General features: G+C 32.4%; 2 protein-coding genes across 2 annotated transcripts; both read left to right on the top strand.

Annotated features, from left to right (window-relative positions):
• The first annotated feature begins 3,882 nt into the window (after positions 1–3,882).
• LOC133672698 (uncharacterized) lies at positions 3,883–6,108 on the top strand. Its single transcript, XM_062093189.1, has 2 exons — positions 3,883–4,145; positions 5,297–6,108. The coding sequence occupies exons 1-2, from the start codon at positions 3,903–3,905 to the stop codon at positions 5,927–5,929; spliced, it is 876 nt and encodes a 291-aa protein (XP_061949173.1). The 5' UTR covers positions 3,883–3,902; the 3' UTR covers positions 5,930–6,108.
• Positions 6,109–9,758: 3,650 nt separating this feature from the next.
• Positions 9,759–11,139, top strand: LOC133673548 (uncharacterized). The gene is made up of 2 exons (XM_062094417.1): positions 9,759–10,029; positions 10,312–11,139. Exons 1-2 carry the CDS (start codon positions 9,877–9,879, stop codon positions 10,942–10,944), a joined length of 786 nt encoding a protein of 261 aa, XP_061950401.1. The 5' UTR covers positions 9,759–9,876; the 3' UTR covers positions 10,945–11,139.
• Positions 11,140–21,745: the final 10,606 nt, after the last annotated feature.

Below are 21,745 nucleotides of genomic sequence, written 5' to 3'. Positions count from 1 at the left end.
ACAAAGTTGTCATTGCATAGTAATCCAAATCCCCTGGAAGTGGTCTTTATTGTTGATGGGCTATCTACAAGTAGTTTATATGACAAGATAAAGAAATCTATGGAGATAAATCAACTAATCGACACCAGACTATATAGACAAGCTAAATAATTTGAAGTGAGTAAAATTTCGAAACCCTTTCTAATCCTAGAGGAGAACAGTGATTTCTTACCTGTTGGAGTTAAATTTGCAGGCGCATAATGAAGCCCTCGTATCTGACATCAATCTCTACACACTCCTCCTTTCTGGATAATTGTCCATTCCCAAAACCAAGCTTATCAAAAACTTCATATTGCACATGTGGTTTCTTTTGAAGACTCCAGTGTTGAAGAGTCTCTCCGGAAACACGACTAACATCAGCAGCCAAATCTCCTCCTGAAAGTATTTGGAAACAGCAGTCAACTTGGATCCTTGAACATATGTTCCAAAACTTAACCCTATGTCTCCTCTCTCTGTCTCTGCTTGGTCTTGGTTGACCAAATTTGAACAAGAGAACGAAAGTAGTCAGCTTGGATCCTTGTACATATGTTCCAAAACTTAACCCTGTGTCTCCTCTCTCTGTCTCTGCTGTAAGCAAGTATCCAAGTATGGAACTAACTCCAACTGAACCTCCTGAAGAATAAGATTTAACTACTGATAAGATTTGTATAGAATGGAACTCTAATTATTATGTTTGATTAGAGCTCTGCAACATTATCTCTACTGTGTATATATAACCTCTGATTTAATGAATAAAGGTGTGTTTCTACGTTCCACAATCAGATTTTATCTCCACATGGTATCAGAGCAGTTGCACTAAATTGCATTGTTTTTTTTTTTTCTTTTCACTTCATTCTTCCCTTCTTCTGTTCTATCTAAATCACCATGAGTGATTCCTCAAACACAACCCTTGTTACCATTAATGTTACAGCTCAGGCTCCAGTGAAACTCAACAGCACCAATTATCTGTCATGGCAACTTCAGTTTCAGACTCTCTTTATTGGCTATGATTTGCAAGGCTACATAGACGGCACAAAACCATGCCCATCACAATATCTTCCCACCAATACAGACAACCCCACCACTCAAACCTTAAATCCAGAATATCATACCTGGATACGTCAAGACCAACTGATTTTGAACGCCATCATAGGATCAATTACACCAACAATTATTCCTTTTATTGCTCGCGCCACAACAGCTCGCGCAACATGGAATATCCTTGCAGCCACATATGCCACTCCATCTCGGGGTCGCATTAAACAGGTAAAAGCCAATCTCAAATCGCTAACCAAAGGCAATCTCAGCATCACAGACTTCCTGCAATCAATCAAGGCTAGAGCTGATGAACTTGCAGTCCTAGGGGCCCCTGTAGACAATGAAGACCTGACAGACAAAATCCTAGAAGAACTAGGTGATGACTACAAAGAATTGGTGAGAGCAGTGCAAGCCAGAGACCATGCCATTAGCTTTGATGAACTTCATGAAAAATTATTAATGTTCGAAGCCTCACTCCAGGCAGCCAGTAAGAGAGTTAATTTTTCCCCCACAGCTCATCTCTCCAGTCGAAACCAAAGCAGGTACCCCTTCAACAACGTTGGCCGATATACATCTAATAACTCAGGTGAAAATTGACGCCCCTCTACCAACAACAACATCGGTACACAGGACAAGTTTTAACCCCTCACGGCACCTCCAACAGCAGCTGATCTCAGCCAAGGCCATATCTGGGGTATTGCCAAATTTGTGGCATTCAAGGACATACAGTGAAAAAATGTCCCTCATTTCGTCTTGTTCCCCTCCACAGCAACCAAAATTCCAGTCCTACTCCGTGGCAACCGCAGGCCAACCTTGCAGATACTAGTTCCCAGACTCAGTCTCCATGGCTTCTGGATAGGGGGGCATCTCACCACATCACGACAGATCTCCAAAATTTGGCTCACCACTTGCCTACACCGGTACAGATGATGTTATGATAGGGGATGGTAAAAGTCTGTGTATTACACACTTGGGTTCCTCTACTCTTCATTCATCCGCTCACTCTTTTAAACTTAACAATATATTATGTGTCCCTGATATTAAACGCAATTTACTCTCTATTTATCAATTTTGCGTTGATAATAATGTATCTGATGAGTTCTTACCCTGGTGTTTTCTTGTGAAGGATTTATTGACGGGGGAAATTCGCGCAAAGGGTAAAACCAAGGAAGGTGTGTACGAATGGCCGTGCGTTGTCACCCCTCATGCCTTTTCCAGTCTCAAAACAGCTCCCATAAATTAGCATCTTCGATTAGGACATCCAGCTATTTCTGTTTTAAAAACAATTTTAAGTAAGCATAATTTGAATTCGTCTTTAGTATCCAAAGACTTTGTCTGCAATGCATGTTACTGTAATAAGAGTCACAAACTATCATTTTCTGTCTCCACTTTGACTTCTCATAAACCGCTTGAAATAATATTTTCTGATGTATGGACATCACCTATTTTGTCTGTTGATGGTTTTAAGTACTATGTTATTTTTGTGGATCACTTCACTAAATACATATGGTTTTATCCGCTACAAAAAAAATCTAATGTTTGTTTCGCTGTAAACAAGCTCTCCCAATTCATGCACAAACCCACAGATGTCCACTGGAAATTGGTGAAACGTCTCCTTCGATATTTACTTGGCACTGTCAACCATTGTCTGCTACTTCATCGTCATTCTCCATGTTCAGTTCATGCCTTTTCTGATGCAGACTGGGGGGGAAACATGGAAGATTTATCATCCACCAGTGCCTATGTAATCTATCTTGGTCGGAATCCTATCTCCTGGTCTTCCGAGAAGCAACACACCACGACACGTTCATCCACTAAAGTTGAATACAGAGCAGTTGCAGACACAGCAGCTGAAATCAGCTGGGTGTGCTCTTTACTGTTTGAACTACATTTTCCAGTGAGTCATACTCCAGTCATCTACTGTGACAATATTGGTGCCACCCAGTTGAGCTCTAATCTTGTGTTTCACTCAAGAATGAAACATGTTGCTATTGATTTTCACTTCATTCGACAAAGGGTTCAATCAGGTGCTTCACGAGTGTCTCATGTATCTTCTAATGATCAGTTAGCTGATGCACTGATGAAATCACTACTTCGCTTGCAGTTCTGGCTTTTTAAAGACAAGATTGGACTCATTAACCCCGTCCATCTTGAGGGGGCATGTAAGCAAGTATCCAAGTATGGAACTAACTCCAACTGAACCTCCTGAATAATAGGATTTAAGCTACTGATAAGATTTGTATAGAATGGAACTCTAATTATTGTGTTTGATTAGAACTCTGCAACATTATCTCTACTGTGTATATATAACCTCTGATTTAATAAATAAAGGTGTGTTTCTACGTTCCACAATCAGATTTCATCTCCACATCTGCTTGGTCTTGGTTGACCAAATTTGAACGAGAGAACGAAAGTAATCCAAAAATCCCTCTGACATGGATAACCTATGTTGACCTGAGATCATAATTCATTTTCTTGACATGGTAATTCACCTTATTGAACGAAAGTAAATTTACCATGCACAAACAAATGCAATCACTAACATAACCTTATACAAATTGTTAAAGACCGGTGGAAAAATCATCTTGCTCCTAATATTTTGTGTAAAGGTTTTTTTGAGATCAGGGGCAATTTTATCGAACAGTGGTAGATCAATAAATTTACTGTACACAAAAAATGAAATTACCAAACCAACTCTGCACAAATTATGAAAGATAATTTTATTTATCACAATGAAAATAAAAAGACGACTTTACCTCTCATATCTAGTGAATAATAATTTGTTTTGGAGCTAGAGTAACTTGTCACTCTCTCTCTTTTTGTTAATACTGCTTTGTCTTTTTTTAATGCAAGTCGCCTTTCCCCACTATTTATTAGCAGCACAAGAAGGTGCTCTGTCTACTAATCTGTGTCCAAAATATAATAGCTTAATTGAGAAAATGGCAGGACTGTTTGACAAGCAAGCTGATCTATACTTGGATGGAAGGCTGACTTATCCAGCCCAATGGTATTCAATGCTAGCCGATCACACCCTTCACCACTATTTGGCTTGGGATGTTGGCACTGGCAATGGCCAAGCTGCTCTTGGTGTTAGTTCTCTCTTTCCTTTTCTTTTCTCTAACTAATATATTTATTCCTCAAGTTTCTTGCTTTCTTTTTCTCTCATAATGATCAGATGATTGTGCTGTGTTATTCAGTGGGTCCAAATCATCCTCTCATGGTCAACTGCCATCTTATTATCAGATGGAACTCCTTGATTTAGTCTAAGATCAGTTATATTGATTCTGCACCTGCTCTTTATGATTTTGACCAAGAATAAGGTTATTTCATTCAATCAAGAAAACTAAGTTTCTTGTTTTAGGCTAAAGATTTCATGTGTCTATATATCCACATGAATTCAATTTCGAATTCTTGATTTTATTTCCCTTTTGATGTTGTATCTCTACTGATATATATTTTCCTCAACTGGGGAAAAAGGTTTGATTATTAGCTTTAGATTGGTATTCTTTCTCAAAAAACAAAAGGGAAAGAGTGAATATATGTTTCTAAATAAGAAAACGATCAGATGGGCCTGCAGATTTCTCTTTGCATCTCTAGGTTTAGAAGGATAAGTCGTGTGTCATTGCTACTTGATTGCTGTGATGGTGTTTTAGTTGCTAATACTTGATCTCACATAAAGTATTGCTTCCCAATTTGATTGTTTCAATTTTGATAAGCAACTGGAAGATTTCACTTCATCTAATTCACGTTGCAAGAAAAAAATGAACCATTCATCTAAACCTCTTACCCCAATAGTAGAACTGAATGAATTTTCTTGGCTTTGTTTGGTTGAAAAGCGGTTGTTTTCTGGTCAAAACCTCAGGCTGTTGTAGATTTTCTCATTAAACGGCTGCCTTGTGTAACATACAACATAGACTTTTTTGCGTACAAGTGTTCTGCTTACATTGGTGGAACACTCTCTCTTAAAGTTAGATGAAGTTCGGGCTCTAGTTGCTTTCTGCCATTTCATCTTACATGCATTGTGGTGAGTGAAATGGAACAGTTACAAGAATCTTCCAACTTTGTTTTTCTGAGAGAACAAAGTAACTGAAAGGTGATAGCCAACTTTCTATAGCTGCAAGTGAAAAAAAAAATGCAAATTATTCAACCCTTTTCAACCTCAGTATTCAGTAGTTTAGCCTGCATAAGTCCATGGATTTATCAAGATTGCTGGATCATTGTGTTTAGCTTTTCTTGGTAGGTTGCTGAGCACTATGAGCAAGTGATTGGAACTGATGTGAGTGAAGCTCAATTAAAACGTTCAATGACACATCCACGGGTTCGATACTTCCACACCCCATTATCCATGTCTGATGATGAGATTATAAGCTTAATTGGGGGTGAAGATTCAGTTGATTTGGTGACTGTAGCACAGGCTGTGCATTGGTTTGATCTACCAAAATTTTATTCCCTCGTTGCACGCCTTCTAAGAAAGCCCGGAGGTCTACTTGCTGTTTGGTGCTACAATGATGCTGTAGTGAGTCCTGCATTTGATTCAGCATTTAAGCGATTTCATGACTCAACTCTTCCTTTTTGGCACCCGAATGCCTTTCTCGCAATCGAAGGTTACAAGAGACTTCCATTTCCTTTTGAGAGTACTGGTTTGGGTTCTGAAGGGAAACCACTAGAACTTGAAATCCCAAAGGAGATGTCATTTGAGGGGTTTTTGAAGATGATCAGTTCATGGTCAGCAGTCGTTACAGCCAAGGACCAAGGTGTTGACTTGCTGTCGCAGACTGTTGTTAAAGAGTTGGAGACTGTTTGGGGTGGATCTAAACTGGTTAGGTCTGTCATCTTCAAGGCTTTTATGCTTGCTGGAAAAGTCAGGCTGTGAGATTTTCTTTTCAAGCTTCATTGAGGAGAAAAGTTTATTGAAATAAAGAAATTCCAGCTTATTTGCCTTCTCCTATTATATGACTTGTCTTCTTGCTCTTCCAATAACATGTTTGTATACTTTTCATCAATTTTAGCAACAGCTTCATGCATGAATCTTATGAGTGTGTTTGAGAGTGTGGTTGCGGTTATTTTTTAAAATGTTTTTCATTCAAAAATATATCAAAATAATATTTTTTTAAATTTTTTTTTACAGTAATGTATCAAAATGATCTAAAAACACCAAAAAAATATTAATTTGAAGTAAATAATAAAATAATAAAATTTAAATTTTTTTAAAAACACTTTTAAAACACAAAAACAAATAGAATATACCGTATTATGCTGAAAACTAGACTTAAATTTCTTTTTTACACTTAAAAAATGAATATTAGGTAATGAGAATTTTTTTTGTTGGCCAATGGATAAATACTAAAACATCTCAACCCATCTTCTTGTCTATTTATTGTTCTCATTCTAACTATTTTAAAATTATCTTAACATGATACATTTTTGTCCGAACCAACACATCACATGTTTTACTTAGATCCCAGCAATACAGGTTATTGAAAAGTTGGTTCAAAAGTGTTTTATACCAAAAAGTTCATTTTCAACAATACTTTGAATAAAAACACCTAAAAAAACAATATATAGATATGAATAAACTCATTTTTGCCTTCAAATAACCCAAAAAAACTATTCAAAATTTTAAAAAAAAAACTCGAATCCAAAAAATCACTCAAGATCATATCTATTTTTTTAGATAATTTAAAGATGAAAAACACCGTAACAAAACTCTCTTATTAAATAAAACTCAATAACAAATAATTAAAAATCATTATTTATTTATTGATGGATGGCATGTTACCCACCTTATAAAAAAAATATCAAAGTTTAGATGTATGGGTTCTAGTTGGCAACTCAGGTATTTTTTTTTAATTTTTGTTGTTCAATGTCATTGGTTTTTTTTTTTTTTTAAATATATTGAATGTGTCTATTTTTTTTTTAATCTAAAAACTGACCCGCAACGTACGCAGACGATTGATCTAGTTGTTACCTGTTTTTGTAGGACCAAGAACAAATTGGGGCCACTTTAGCAGCAGACCTCCATTGCAGGTCAAATTTCCCACCTTTAAACAATAATTATATCAGTAGAAAATAAGGATCATTTCTTCCTTGTAAATTCAGCATCTTCTTCAAACAGACTAATGTAGGGAGAAAAAAAAGAGAGAGAAAAAACACGAAGATAGCTATCACAACTATAAGTGGATTTATATACACGAAGAAGCTTAAAAAAACATTTTTTTTTTATAAAATTATCAAGATAAATTGTTTTTTAAAGTAATAGCAGCCTTTATTATTTAGCAAAATTCCAAGGATGAAAAAGAAGATGGGATGGGGTTGAAGTTTGAAAAAATTTCTAGCCAGTGAAAACATGGTTTTGTATTGTCAAAACACAATATGAGAATTGAAAGGTCTTAGATATGATTGTTGTGTTTGAGAAATCGATCCCCATGAACAAGAGATAAAAAAAAAGGAGGAAGGGAAGATGGCAGAGAAGTTACGAAAAAGAGCATAATTAAACTCTGTCAACTAAGATTGATCTGGTAAACTTGCTATAGTTAGATTTTAATTTGAACTAGTTTCAACATTAACAGACGTCTTCCTGAATTGAGTTATAGATGTTGATGTTTCTGCCCAAATTCACACGGTGAAAAAACAATATTTCTTCCCAAAATGAAGTGCTTTCTCGGTCTTCTGAGGATTTTTTTTTTCTTATGATGTTGAGTTCGTGGTCTGCGGGCATTACAAGCCAATGACCCAGCTGTGGTCCTGTGGAGCAGCTTGTAGACTGGTTAGATCCGTCCTCCACGAGGCTTTTATGCTAGCGAGAAAAGTTAGGCTGTAAGGATTTTTGTTTCAGCATTCAACAGTGAAACATTGATTGTTATGGTTACCACTTCCCTCCCTCCCATCGCTTGTAGTTGGTAAACTTGCAGATAGTAGCTTTGGTTCCAGAATGACACAACCAAATAATCATATCAGAATCAAGAACATGATTCCCAATGTGCACAATATGCTTTGTTCTGTGAATCATAAAGATTAAACAGGTTTGTTTGGCAAGCAGGCAGCAATGTCTTCGGCTGCAAGGCCAAGATATCCAGGAAAATGGTTTTCAAGGCTGGCTGCTCTCACCCCTCACCGCTATTTGGCTTGGGACATCGGCACTGGAAATATTGTTCAAGCTACTATCGGTGTTAGTTTCCCCTGATCTCTCTTTAAGACTCAATAACTAAACTTCATTTATTAGCATGCTTTTTCTACCAGTACAATCCAATGTCTGTTGTTTTCAGGTTGCTGAGCACTACAAGCAAGTGACATAAGTGAAGAACAGCAAAAGCATGCTGTGCCACATGCCCAAGTTCAGTATTTGCACACCCCATTATCAAATGTCTGATGATCAACTAGTAGACATAATTGGTGGTGGAAATTCTGTTGATGTAGTAACAGTTGCTGCAGCTTTGCAGTGGTTTGATCTTGAAAGATTTTATCCTATTGTCAAGCGTATTTTTGAAAAGCCAGGACTGTACTTGCAGTTTGGGGCTTTAATATAAACACCATCCAAGTCAACCTAGAATTTGATTCTCACTTGTGCAAAGTTTTTTGAAACAACTTTTATTTTTCAAAACCCAAAACCCAGGTATTCAATTGATTGTTACAAGACACCTCCATTTCCATTTGAAAGTGTTGGTGTAGGCTGTGAGGGGCAGTCACAGGAATTGGACATGCCGCAGTAGATGTCAGGTCATTTTCTCCAGTCAATACAGCAAAGAGGCAAAGTGTGGATTTGTTGTCTGAGGAGGTTGTCAAGGAACTCGAGGGTGCTTGGGATGGTACTGATATGGTTAGAACTGTCAACTAAAAATCATATATGCTTGCACGAAAAATGAAGCTGCGTAACTGGAAATGATATTTTGTTGCTCTTGATGAATTGAGTGAAAACTTCAGGATTGGATTTGGCTTTTCATGGCTACAAGAAAAGTGAAGCTGCAATCAGAAATAATGTTTTGTTGCTCTATTGCTGATGAATTCAGTGAAAATTTCAGGATTGGACTGGGTTTTTCAGAGCTGCGACTGGAGGTATCAGGCTGAAGTATGCGAGCAAGTTATCCCAGGCTGCCGTTTGGCATAGTCCACGCAAAGAAAGAATTGCTTGACATTGGGACCATGGCCCAAGCGGCAACCATAGAAATCCGGCGATACTGCATGGGCTTTGATCTGGCAGCTGCAAGTCTTTCATGCTTATCAGAGGAGTAAAACATTGATTGTATTTGGTCAATACCAGAATAATTTGTGCTCGTTGAAGTTTATACATGTACGTACGTACTGTTATTTGAGCATTCATCATTCCATTACTCTAAAAAAATCAAGCATACTTTCTCTTCATTCAAGCGGAAAGTATTACACGCTATAATACTAAACATATTAAAAATACATTTCATTATATCTTATGAGGAGTTTGATGTTGAATGATTATTATTTTTATATTATAATTTATGTTTATTTATTAGTTAAAGAGATACCATTGAAAGTTTGAAAGGTTGCAGGTTTGGCCATTCATGCAGGTTAATTTCCTTTCTAAACCAAGGGATGTTAAGGTTCTAGTTATTAGTCGCTGCCTTGAGTTAAATAAATTTTTTTTTTGAGGGGTCATACGTACATTTTTGACCGACTTTTCTAATTGCGTAGAAGATGTAGACATACTATGGTTTTTTCTCTAAATTCTCCAAGTTTCAGGTCACTCTATTGAATAGTCAAATTTGGCATGAATCCTATAAATTACAGTCCTTCATTCACTCCTAAGAGCATTCAGTTTCAGATATAACATCAGAATTCACAAGATTTAGTATGGCAGATCATCTGTTCAACAAGCAGGCAGCTATATATTCGGAGGCAAGGCCCAGATATCCGAGCGAATGGTTCTCAATGTTGGCTGCTCTCACCCCACAGCACTCTGTGGCTTGGGATGTTGGCACCGGCAATGGTCAAGCGGCTATTGGTGTTAGTTCTATCTCTGTCTCTCTCACTCTTCAACTACAGCTAATGATATTGAGATATCATCGATCTTGGCCACTGCCCACTAGTCATAAGCATCTTTCGTTTCATGCATTTACTTCTGATCATAGACTTAATTACTTCTCTAGAGACATGCCTAATTTGGACGTGGAATGTCTTCTTGATATATCTATGAACTAATTAGATATGGCAGCGATCATCAAGAAGAAATCCGGATGTGTTGAATGATTATTAGTCTGATAAAAATAACCATAAATTTATTTTCAGGTAGCTGAGCAGTACAAGAAAGTGATAGCAACAGACATCAGTGACGAACAACTAAAGCATGCCATACCACACCCCCAAGTTCAATACGTGCACACCCCGTTAGCAATGTCTGATGATGAACTAGTGAGCTTGATTGGTGGTGAAGATTCAGTCGATCTGATTACTGCGGCTACTGCTGTGCAGTGGTTTGATCTTGACAGGTTCTACCCGATCGTGAAGCGAGTTCTACGAAAGCCAGGAGGTATAATTGCGGTCTGGTGCTATGGTAGCATGGAGTTTAGCCCAGAAATTGATGGTATCTTAAGGAGGTTTTTCGAGCTAGGTATACCTTTCCAAAGCCAAAGTTTCAAGATTGCATTACAGTGTTACAAGACGCTTCCATTTCCTTTTGAAAGTGTAGGTGTTGGGTGTGAGGGGCAGCCGCTGGAATTGGACATGCGAAAGGAGATGTCGTTTCAGGGACTCTTGAAGTTCCTCAGGTCACTTCCGGTGGTCCATATAGCTAAGGAACAAGGTGTGGATTTATTGCCTGAAGAGCTTCTCAAGGAATTTGAGAGGGCTTGGGGCGAGCCCGAAATGGTCAGGACTGCAATCTATAAGACATACATGCTTGCAGGAAAAGTCAAGCTCTAGATGAAAACGCTTGATGCAGCTGTGCTTCTTCTCCCTTCAGAGGTTTGAGCTCCATTGTACTTCAATTAATGCTTGTTTAGCATTCAAGAATAAATTAACAACGCCTGTATTTGTTCCTCGCCAATTTCACCGTAGTACTTGAATGCTCCTATGATTATTATATAAAAAATCGTTAATATCAGCTGAATTATAACTCGTCGATCGTCTTTCTTGGACTACATGATTGGCAAACTCTCCGATGAAACTTAAACACTTAGCAGTCACAGATCTCCTCAAGAAATCTAGCTTCCGTTCCATGTATGGTTTTATATTTGGGACATTGAAGTTAAATTTGCCTAAAGAATCGTGTCATAGTAGCTTGAAATTAAGATTGAGCCCACATGCATGGACCTTCAAAAGAGCACACTTTAGTTGTAATTCTTTATATAATTTTTAATTTTTATTCACAGGGTGCAGCGTCTCATATCATCCATTGACCAAATTATAGGCAACAGTAGTTATCACTATCCATTCAGGAAAACTGGGATACTTTCTCGGCAGACAGCTTGTCTATAAATATAGTTATATCAAAATAATTTAAAAATTATAGAAAATATATTAAAATAATATTTTTTATATTAATAAATTAAAATATCTAAAAACATCAAAAAAATTTAATTTAAAAAAAAAATTTAATTTTTTAAAAAAGTACTTTTATAATGTAACTTACATGCTTCACTCTCGAACTTTCAGCTATTGGATGCCGGCGAGAAAACTGAATCGCATTAAAGATTGTTAAGTTAAAAAATCAACAGAAGCAGTCCTGAGCATGGGTGCCGGCAGGGGGAATTCACTAAAGAGTCTCGAGTCCATATGATGATTTCAATGACTAATACCAATCTTATCTATATATCAATTATAAAATAAGATTGTTAACTCTTTTTTTTCATTAAAATAAAACTGTTTTAAATTTTTTTAAAATAAAAATTGATCCAACCGACTCGATGACCTGGTCAAAACCTAGCTTTTAGACTAGACTGGGTTTAAAAACTATGATTTCAATGACTAATACCAATTTTATCTATATATCAATTATAAAATAACTACTTAACTTTTCAAATATTCTCCATCGTCAAACTATTAATTTTTCACTAAATAACTGGCGTATTTAATATATATTTATAAATACCTCAACTCATTAAATATTAAAAATTCAAGCAATTCAAGTTTATTAAGAAGCTTCACGCCAATTAGTTCTTTTACATCATTTATTTTCTTTCTTGCATATAACTTTTTCTATATTTATTCATTTAAACATCAGAGTATTCAGACAAAAAAAATTATTTTACATGAACAATCAAATTCAAAGACATGCCTGCATTCAAGCTCATTCACTTCATTCAAGGACACATCCATGTGAAAAGTAGAATTTAATTTTAAAGTTTTTAGGACTTCATCTGCTACCAACTGAAATATCATCACCGTCCAATGCCTAAGAATTATTTGCAGCAGCACTCTGTGCTTCCTACACAGTAAAAAAGACATAGAAGGTGGTTGTAATTGTTTTTTAAAGTGTTTTTAACTTGGAAATATATTAAAAAAATATTTTTTATTTTTTAAAAAATATTTTTTATATTAACACATCAAAATAATCTAAAAACACATTAATTTAAAATTAAAAAAAATAAAAAAATTAATTTTTTTAAAAATATTTTTAAAACAGAAAAATATACAGCGCCTACAAAAATCAGTTGCCCGCGCAAACAACAAAGCCTATTCAAGCGGGTTATTACCACCAAAATCTTTTATTATCTAAACTCTGAAAAACGTGGCAAAATCATTGCATAATTATTAGACACAAAAAAAAACTATTTATTGTTATAATAAAATTATTTAAGAAAATAATAATATGTTTTAGAGAAGGTTTTAAGATATAGTTAAATTATTAGATAAGATTTTAAAATATAATATATATTATGATTGATTTATATATCCGGGTTTTGGAATTGGGCTTGTGATACGTAATTGTGTCGAAATCTATGGGCTTTACCTTTGGTGCCCATTACAGTCTAGCTCAGGCCTTTATTAGTGCGTCTTGCTGTGTTTTTCCTCTAATGTAGACTCGTGCACATGTCCATAATCTCCAGACCCTTCATTCGGCTTCTTTCAATGTCTCTAGGCCTGCGGGCATAGAATGTCCCTCTTTCATTATTGAGTAGATTCATTTTCAATTGAATAAAATAATAATTCTCGATTTTCTATTATTATTATTATTTATGGAATTTAATCATTCTATTTCAATCAATAAACGCAGGCGTTTAGAACATTGTTAATAAATTTGACCTGGGGTCTAGCCTGTTTGAGTTGTGGGATTATTAAGTCAACATTAAAAACCAAGTTTGTTTTAGTTTTTTTTATGAAATGATGTTATTTTTTATAAAATAAAGAAAAAAAAACAACATTATTTTTTATAAAAAATAAAATAAAAAATATGAGGTCATACCTATTGGGTTTGATAGAATTAATTTTTATAATGATTCATAATCTAAACCCAAATTAAATTATTTTTCAAGTTAGTGGAATTATCAAATCAACCCACCAAGATTGGCAACTATGCTTTAGACATATTAAGAAAAATCATCATAGATAAGTTTAATCACGGTTGTACATGCATGTCCATTTACTATTGGTTGGTCTAGCAGATATAAACCAGTTGAACCTAAAACATTAGTTTTAAAAGAATAAAAAAAGATGTTTTTTACCAAAAAAATATTTTTCAAAAAAAAGGTGAAGGGTTTTTGACAAAGTTATACGTCGATCTAGGTTTTTGATGTAGTTATTTCTTTATTTTTTCTTAATCGGGCTAGTGGAGACATTGTGGTCGACTAGGTTCAGAGTTGATGAATCGGACTAATTCAAGTTTTATAATTATAGTTATTATATTATTATTAATTTCAACATTTAATAGAAATTAAGAAAAATATCTAATTATCTTTTAAAAGATGGAAGTTTAATATATATTGAGAGTAAAATAAATATTTTATTTATTTATTATTATATCTTATATATCACATCAAATATAATTTTATTATCTTTATTTTTTATGTTCCGAAATAATAGCCAAACAATACTTATAAAATATGGAGACATGTTCCATAGTCTCCCAACATTAATCAAACATTACATTCGTCAACAAAGATAGTTGATTTAGATCTCAACACAATGTGTTCCTGTTTTGTTTTTTACATTAAAAATAAATACATTCTTCGCAATGCAATGAAATTATATTAATATTTTAAAAGACTTATTATTAAAAGTTGTTAAAATGAACACTCTAAACTGAGAGTTTATACTTTTCAAGCCTTACTATTATTCTATAGTTTATTCGTTATATTTAAGGTGTTAAGTCTTGTAATTATTTTTAAGATGTTTTTTATTTAGAAATATAATAAAATAATATTTTTTTTATTTTTTAAAAATTATTTCTAATTTCAGCGTATTAAAATAATCTGAAAATATAAAAAAATATTAAATTAAAGTAAATAAAAAAATTAAGAAATTTTAAAAATATTTTTAAAACGTGGATATTTCAGGAGGAAGCTCAACGTCAGCGAATTAGAGTGCCGCCAGCCGCCAGCCACCAGGAAGAAAATAAAGCTGGAATCCATACGCCCGAGGAAAGCCGTTGATGAAAGACACCGATTGAATTGATGGGTGAGGGTCCATTCACACAGCCCCAATAACGAACAGAACAGCTTCCAAGCAACAGCCAGGGCCATTCACACAGCCCCAATAACGAACAGAACAGCTTCCAAGCAACAGCTAGGGCCAGGTCGAGAAGAAGCATAGGCGAAAGATAGCTACTACAATCCACAGTTCTCCACATATTTTAGTCTTTTCTCTGTGATCTGCAATACTAGTCAGTCAATCAAATTGAATCAATGCTTATCAAGTGGCCATTCATATATGGGTTAACGTGCTCTAGCTTCCCGTGAACTTTTGATGTCTTTTTCATACAAGTACTGACCCTTCATGAAAATAAATAAATAAATATAATTTTTTTTTCCCTTAAAATTACAACTACTCTTACAAAGGTGGTTTCGATTATTAGAGACTATTTTTTTTTAATAAATAAACAGTAATGAAGTTTAAGTTGCAATAAAAGAAGAGTTTTTTTTAATCACTTTTGCTAAAAAAAAATTAATTGTAGAAAAATGTTATTGTACATTAAAAAGGTGTTTCAGAACTACATTGTATCAAAATCTTTTTTTCTTCTTCTGAATAATCTTAAAGGAAAAAACCACTTGTATTATTTTAATGCATTAAATAAAATAATTTTTGGTTGAAGGTGCTTAAAAATCCAAACTTTTTTTAAATTAACTAATCCTTTTTGTATTCATAAACAAATAATCTTAAGAGATATTTTTGTTTATTAACACCATTTGAAAAAAAAACAATATTGGCTAAATAACACATATAGAAAAAGTTTTGATGAGATAATACAGTTTAATACATGTCATGATTGAAAAACATGATATTTTAATATGAAACTAATGAAAAACATGGTATTTCAAATAAATTATTAAATGAATAAGCACGGATCACAATGAGAAGAGAAGAGAGAGAGAAAAATAGAGAAAGAGAAAGAAGAGGAGAAAGATTTAAGAGACACACTGAAGCTTTGATTATAGCACAATCTATACCATAAAAAAGATCTCGTCAAGATGAATTCAACGACATTAAGAAGGTCACTAACGGTGATCGAAGTGGACCACATTCTTCATCCAAAGATAAGTGAATAATTACAATAAGAAGAGAAAAAAAAAAGAAGAAGAAAGAAAGATACTCTTGAAGGCACGTCGAAACTTTGATTATGACACCACTAGTAGCATAAAAAATATCTCGACGAGATAAATCTAATGATATTAAGGAATGCCACTAACAATGATCGGAGTGCGTCACACATGACAGACAACTCACTTGTCTTTTACGAAGAGTGTAGCTCACTCCAGTCATTATTAGTGATAATATTAATGGTGTCATGATTGAAATTTTAATGTACCCTTCGAAATCTTTTTATGTTTTGTTTCTCTCTCTTTTATTCTCAACTTGATTTTTACCTGCTTATTTTTTTTAATATTCTATTATTTTCATCAGTGATATTTTAAGATGTGTTTTTCAATGGGAGACATGTATAAAAATTTATCAAATGGCCAGAATTTGTTTCAATGTTACTTTCCATTAATTCGAGTTTTTTATTGCCATTTTGCCCATGTTGATAATTATACACCAAAAGTCACCGAAATGTACCTTTTCTTTCTTTATTTATCAATTATTTTCTTTTTCCAACTCTTTTAATACAATTCTTTTGCCGCTATATAAGTTCACAGCTCTTATTCCAGTAGCATTGAATCAGAACCTTTTTTTTCTTGTATGAGAGAAGTAAAGAGAGTGAAGAAATTAATGAGTGAACGCAGCACGCCAACATCTGCAGGCAAAGGTTATGGCATGCCCGCCTCAACTTCCTTTGCTAAACACCCGCTGCCACGGGGGCAGACCAAGAACAAGATATTACTCGGGCTACTCCAATTCTTATCAGCGTCATCAAGCTCGAAAAAGTGAAGGCTTTACTGAAAGAATGGGAGAGGTCATTTTATTTCAATTGATGGAAATTATTTCCCTCTGTAGCACTATGTAATAAAAATCCATGGGCTTCATGGGTTTTGTTTTTCAGAAAGGTAGGATGCCTTGTATTATGTAATTGTTTCGTCATCGAGTTCATTACATCGAGTTAATTTTGCCTTAGTCTCCATTGCCTTGCTCTTGCGATTGCTACTGTCTCAGCTTTTCTCCTTGGTTGCTCTTATTATCCCTCTGTTGCACTATGTAATAAAATCCATGGGCTTCAAGTTTTGTTTTTCAGAAAGGTAGGATGCCTTGTATTATGTAATTGTTTCGTCATCAAGTTTATTACATCGAGTTAGTTTTGCCTTCGTCTCCCTTGCCTTGCTCTTGCTATTGCCACTGCCTCAGCTTTTCTCCCTGGTTGCTCTCTTATCCCTCTGTTGCACTATGTAATAAAATCCATGGGCTTCATGGGTTTTGTTTTTCAGAAAGCTAGGATGCCTTGTATTATGTAAATGTTAACCCCTTCGTCATCGAGTTTTGCCTTGGTCTCCCTTGCCTTGCTCTTGCTCTTGCTACTGTCTCAGCTTTTCTCCTTGGTTGCTCTGATTAGCTGTCCAAGGTATCTGATAATATGGCCTGAGTTATCAGGGGGGAAAGTGTTAAACCTTCTTGCTTTGCTTTAAAATATTTTTGAAAATATTTAAAAATGTTTTCTTTTAAATTATGTTTTTATTTTTTTAAATTATTTTAATGTGATAATATAAAAATATATTTTTTAATTAATATTTTAAGTAACACACTCACACATCAAAAAAATAAAATACAATAAAAAAAATATACAGGTTAATTGCTTTTAAAAATTTTGTTTCAATTTTACAAATGTTTCATATTTAGAAAATCTAGTTTAACTCAATATATTATCTTATTAATAATAGAGCCTTAATTATTTAAAATATTTTATTTAATCAATATTACCTAAACATAGTTGACATTAATAATTAGGAGTGGTAGTGGATATAGTGGGACCAATCTAATTTTATATATTTTATAAAATATAAATATGATTTATTCATTTTTTTTAATTCCATTGAGTTAGATAAATATGAGGCTGGGTTAAAAGTTTTGTGAATATTATATATATTTATGGGTTAAACATATCAATTTTTATTTTTATTTTTTGATGATAAAAAAATATCATGTTGGAATTGTTAGAATTAAATTAGACCTTTAAAATACATATATTAAAGATAATATAAAAATTATTATAATTTTCATATAAAAACAAGCAAAACAAAGATCACAATTAAGTATTTTATCAAATAATTAAGGTGTAAAATAATATAAAAAAAGACAAGTAAAAAAATAATTAAGGTGTAAAATGATATTAAAAAAACTAGTAAAAACAAATCATAAAGTACTTTTGGGTTTGTAATTTGACTAGAAAAATAAAAGTTCAATCAAATTTTTTAAATTTTTTATTTGTTTTTATTTGTCATTAAATAAAAAAATATTGAAATTATAAAATGTTCTTTAAAAAAACACAATTATAATTTTTGTAAAAATAAGATATTAGTGTGGAGGGAAAAAATTTACAATTTAGTTCCTCAATTTTTGTGTGCGTGAAACATATTACATCCTGTATTTAGTGTGTTAAAAAATAAAATAAAAATTATCTGATTATTTATAGAATTGTTATTATTTTTCAAAACTCAAGAGGCAATTCCAAGGCAATTCGAATTAGGATGTAGGAGTAATTTTTTTTATTGTATTTTTTTCAATTTCATCCTTTATTCTTTTGAATTATCTAATTTTTTAGTTTTATTTAATTTTTATATCAAATTCAATCCTTATTATTTTGAATACTTTTTTTTTCTAATTTTTTTCTCCAATATTTGATTTTAAATTAATTATGTCAAATTTAATTTTTATTATTTTAATTCCTATTTATTTTATTTTAAATTTTTATGAAAACTAATCATCTAGCATTTTGTTAATCTAGAATTTTGCTATGTTATTTTTTAAGGTTTGTCTTTTATAGGATTGATCTAGAGCTTATAGCCAAGGTCACGAGTTTTAAATGTTAATATGAGTTAACTTGATCTTTTTTAAGGTTTTTTTTAAAATTAATTTTTTAAAATTTTTTCCTATAACATTTGATTTATTAGGATTTGACCTTTGTATTTTTTTTACTTTTCTTTTATAGGGTTATATTAATCATGTATCTATGATTGTAAGGTTAGTGGGTTAACCTGGGTTAACATATACTTTTTTTTCATTGTTTTTTTCAATGAATTGTTTTTCAATTTTGCACTTGAACTTTGAATTGTATATTAATTGAACTTTATAATTTTATTTAATATGTTTTCGAGAAGTGTCATAGTTGTTTTTATGTTGTTAATTTATTTATTATGACTGCATTTTATTATTCATGTTATTTAAAATATTGATACTAAAGATACATTTTTAAAATTATTTGAAAAAAGGTTTGACAGGAACAATAAAGTAATTTTTCTGTATTATCAAGTTAACTTGAACACTCACGTTAAACATAAAAAATAATAATAATTAATAAATGTTATTAAAAGGTGCCTTGATTTAGGAAGGAATGGTCTGAAATTTTATTTAAAAATTAAATAAACAGGTACCAAGAATCTGGTCACCATACGGCACTTCTTCCTACATCATCCTCCTCCTTCGCCATGATGAATATTGATGTTAATAATTGGGACATTCTGTGGGCAAGTTGCAACTAAACCCGTCGGTTCTTGTTGATAAAGTTAAGGCACCAACGTGGTCCTTTCTTTGTCAATATATGCATTCAGGCATAATTTTATGTCCATATAAGCCAACCAGCTCAGGCCAAGGCTATGGCGTCTCCTCCTCTTCCAGCTTTGCTAACCTCCCGCCGCCATGGGGCAACCAAGAACAATCCAGTCAAAGGATTGTGATGAGTAATTTACGATCAACTATAAAAGAATCAGGGAAGAAAAGAAAAGGAGACAAAAGTAGGAAGGATTTTATTCATTATTCTCTGCATAATCAAGAATAACCTATTGGCTATATTTTATAGCCCACTAACTTGGAAAGTCAAACAACGTGCTCAAAGATAAACAACGTGCTCAAAGATAGGAAAGCTAACAACACAAAACTAACAATAACTAAAAATATCTAGGTTAATTGCTTTTAAAAATTTTGTTTCAATTTTACAAATGTTTCATATTTAGAAAATCTAGTTTAACTCCATATATTATCTTATTAATAATAGAGCCTTAAATATTTAAAATATTTTATTTAATCAATTATACAATATCCTATATTTTACTATTTATTCTTTTATTATTCACCAAGACAAAGATTATTGTAGATTATAGCAGTGTAATGATATTGTTGTCCTTATAAAAAAACTTGCTAGACATGCAGATGGGGTTGTTTTTTTTTTTATATGGGATACATTTAGCATTGAAAGAATGATTGAGGATAAAATGATATGTTTAAGATTTATGGCGTCTGGTGGTGGGGAATGACATGACTGCTAAACACCTGATATTGGGGTCAAGCATGCCTGTCAGACCCTAAGCGCTGAGATTAGACCCACACGCCTGAATTCAAATCATATCTATCTATTTAAATAGTTTATGTTTTATGTTTATGAATTTGCTATTTCTTCAATGGAAATTCTATCTTCTATTATTAGTATGATTATTGTTGTTGTTGTTTGTATTATTATTATTGTTATTGTTATTGTTATTGTTATTATTATTGTTATTATTATTTAAGTAAACTTGGGTCAAACATGTTTGTTAGACCCAAGTAACGTAAGTCAAAAAATTATTTATAAATGAAATATAAATAATTTATAAATAACAAACTATCATAAAAATCTAATTTAACGTTTTAGATCTAAAAATTTAAATCATATCATCTCATTGAAATAATTTATTTTTTATGTTTATGAATTTGTTATTTCTTCAATAAAAATTCTATTTTATAGTTGTTATTGATATATATATATATATATATATATATATATATATATATTTTCAAAAGTATTTTTTATTTAAAAATATATTGAAATAATAATTTTTTTATTTTTTTAAATTTATTTTTAATATTAATACATTAAAATAATTTTAAATATAAAAAAATAATTTAAAGAAAAGAAAAAAAGTAAAAAATAATATTTTTTTCAAAAATATTTTTGAAATGCAATAACAAATATACTATAGTAATCATGTTTTTTTTTCTTATAAATCTATAATTAATAAAAATAATTTATTAACTATTATAATTAACAAAATCAAGGAAATAACACAATTTGATGTTGCAACCAAGTTGTACTACTCCAATTGAAGTCTTTTAAAATTTTTAAAAGATTTTGAGAATATCACATCCCTTAACATTTAACATTTTTAGATTTAAGTTATTTCCAGTCACGAAGCTTGGCTGCCAAACCTAAGTAGTGCTACTCTGATTGATGTTATAGTGGCTTGGGCTTAGTGGCCATGCCAGATTCAAGTGGCTTGGATCTAGAAGGTGATGTCAGACCCAATAAACTTGAGTTTTGCTTGGCCAGAATGTGAGTATTATTATTATTATTAATTTTTTTTAAAAAAATATTATTGTCATTGAAGTAAAATCATAGATTTGATTTGAAGAATAAAATTAAAAACTATATGAACTTGAGTCAGACATGTTTAATAATATTATTACTATTATAAATATTATTATTTTTATTATTATTAATAAATGTGAAAAATATTATTATTATTGAAAAAAATCATGGATTTTATTTGAAAGGTAAAATTAAAAAATATTATTATTATTATTAAAAAATTTTAAAAAATATTATTACTATTGAAGAAATGGGTCTGGTAAGGAAGCTACCTAAGTAACTTGGGTCAGGTAGGGATGCAAGACCCAAGTAACAAGGTTCTTGGGTTGGCTACCAGACCCAAAGCTCTTGGGTCTAGCTTGGCCGTCAGACCCTAGTTGTTTTTAAAAAATATATTTTTATATATTTTTAAAAAATTATTATTAACCCGCTGCGGAGCACGAGCTAATACACTAGTATTACCTAAACATAATTGACATTAACAATTAGGAGTGTTGGTGGATATAATGAATTCAACCTAATTTTAGATATTAGATATATCAGACTGAGCTAAAAGTTTTGTGAATATTACAGATATTTATG

This window comes from Populus nigra, chromosome 14 (assembly GCF_951802175.1).
Source record: "Populus nigra chromosome 14, ddPopNigr1.1, whole genome shotgun sequence".
Classification (NCBI taxonomy): domain Eukaryota; kingdom Viridiplantae; phylum Streptophyta; class Magnoliopsida; order Malpighiales; family Salicaceae; genus Populus; species Populus nigra.
The sequence above is the reverse complement of the archived record's forward strand: the minus strand, read 5'-3'. Positions and strand labels throughout refer to the sequence as shown.

What these genes read in the sequence shown, in the direction of transcription:
- LOC133672698 (XM_062093189.1), top strand. Translation starts at nt 3,903, where the DNA reads ATGCAAGTCGCCTTTCCCCACTATTTATTAGCAGCACAAGAAGGTGCT. An exon ending in ATGGCCAAGCTGCTCTTGGT is followed by an intron (nt 4,146 to 5,296) that starts GTTAGTTCTCTC and finishes TTTTCTTGGTAG; the next exon opens with GTTGCTGAGCACTATGAGCA.
- LOC133673548 (XM_062094417.1), top strand. Translation starts at nt 9,877, where the DNA reads ATGGCAGATCATCTGTTCAACAAGCAGGCAGCTATATATTCGGAGGCA. An exon ending in ATGGTCAAGCGGCTATTGGT is followed by an intron (nt 10,030 to 10,311) that starts GTTAGTTCTATC and finishes ATTTATTTTCAG; the next exon opens with GTAGCTGAGCAGTACAAGAA.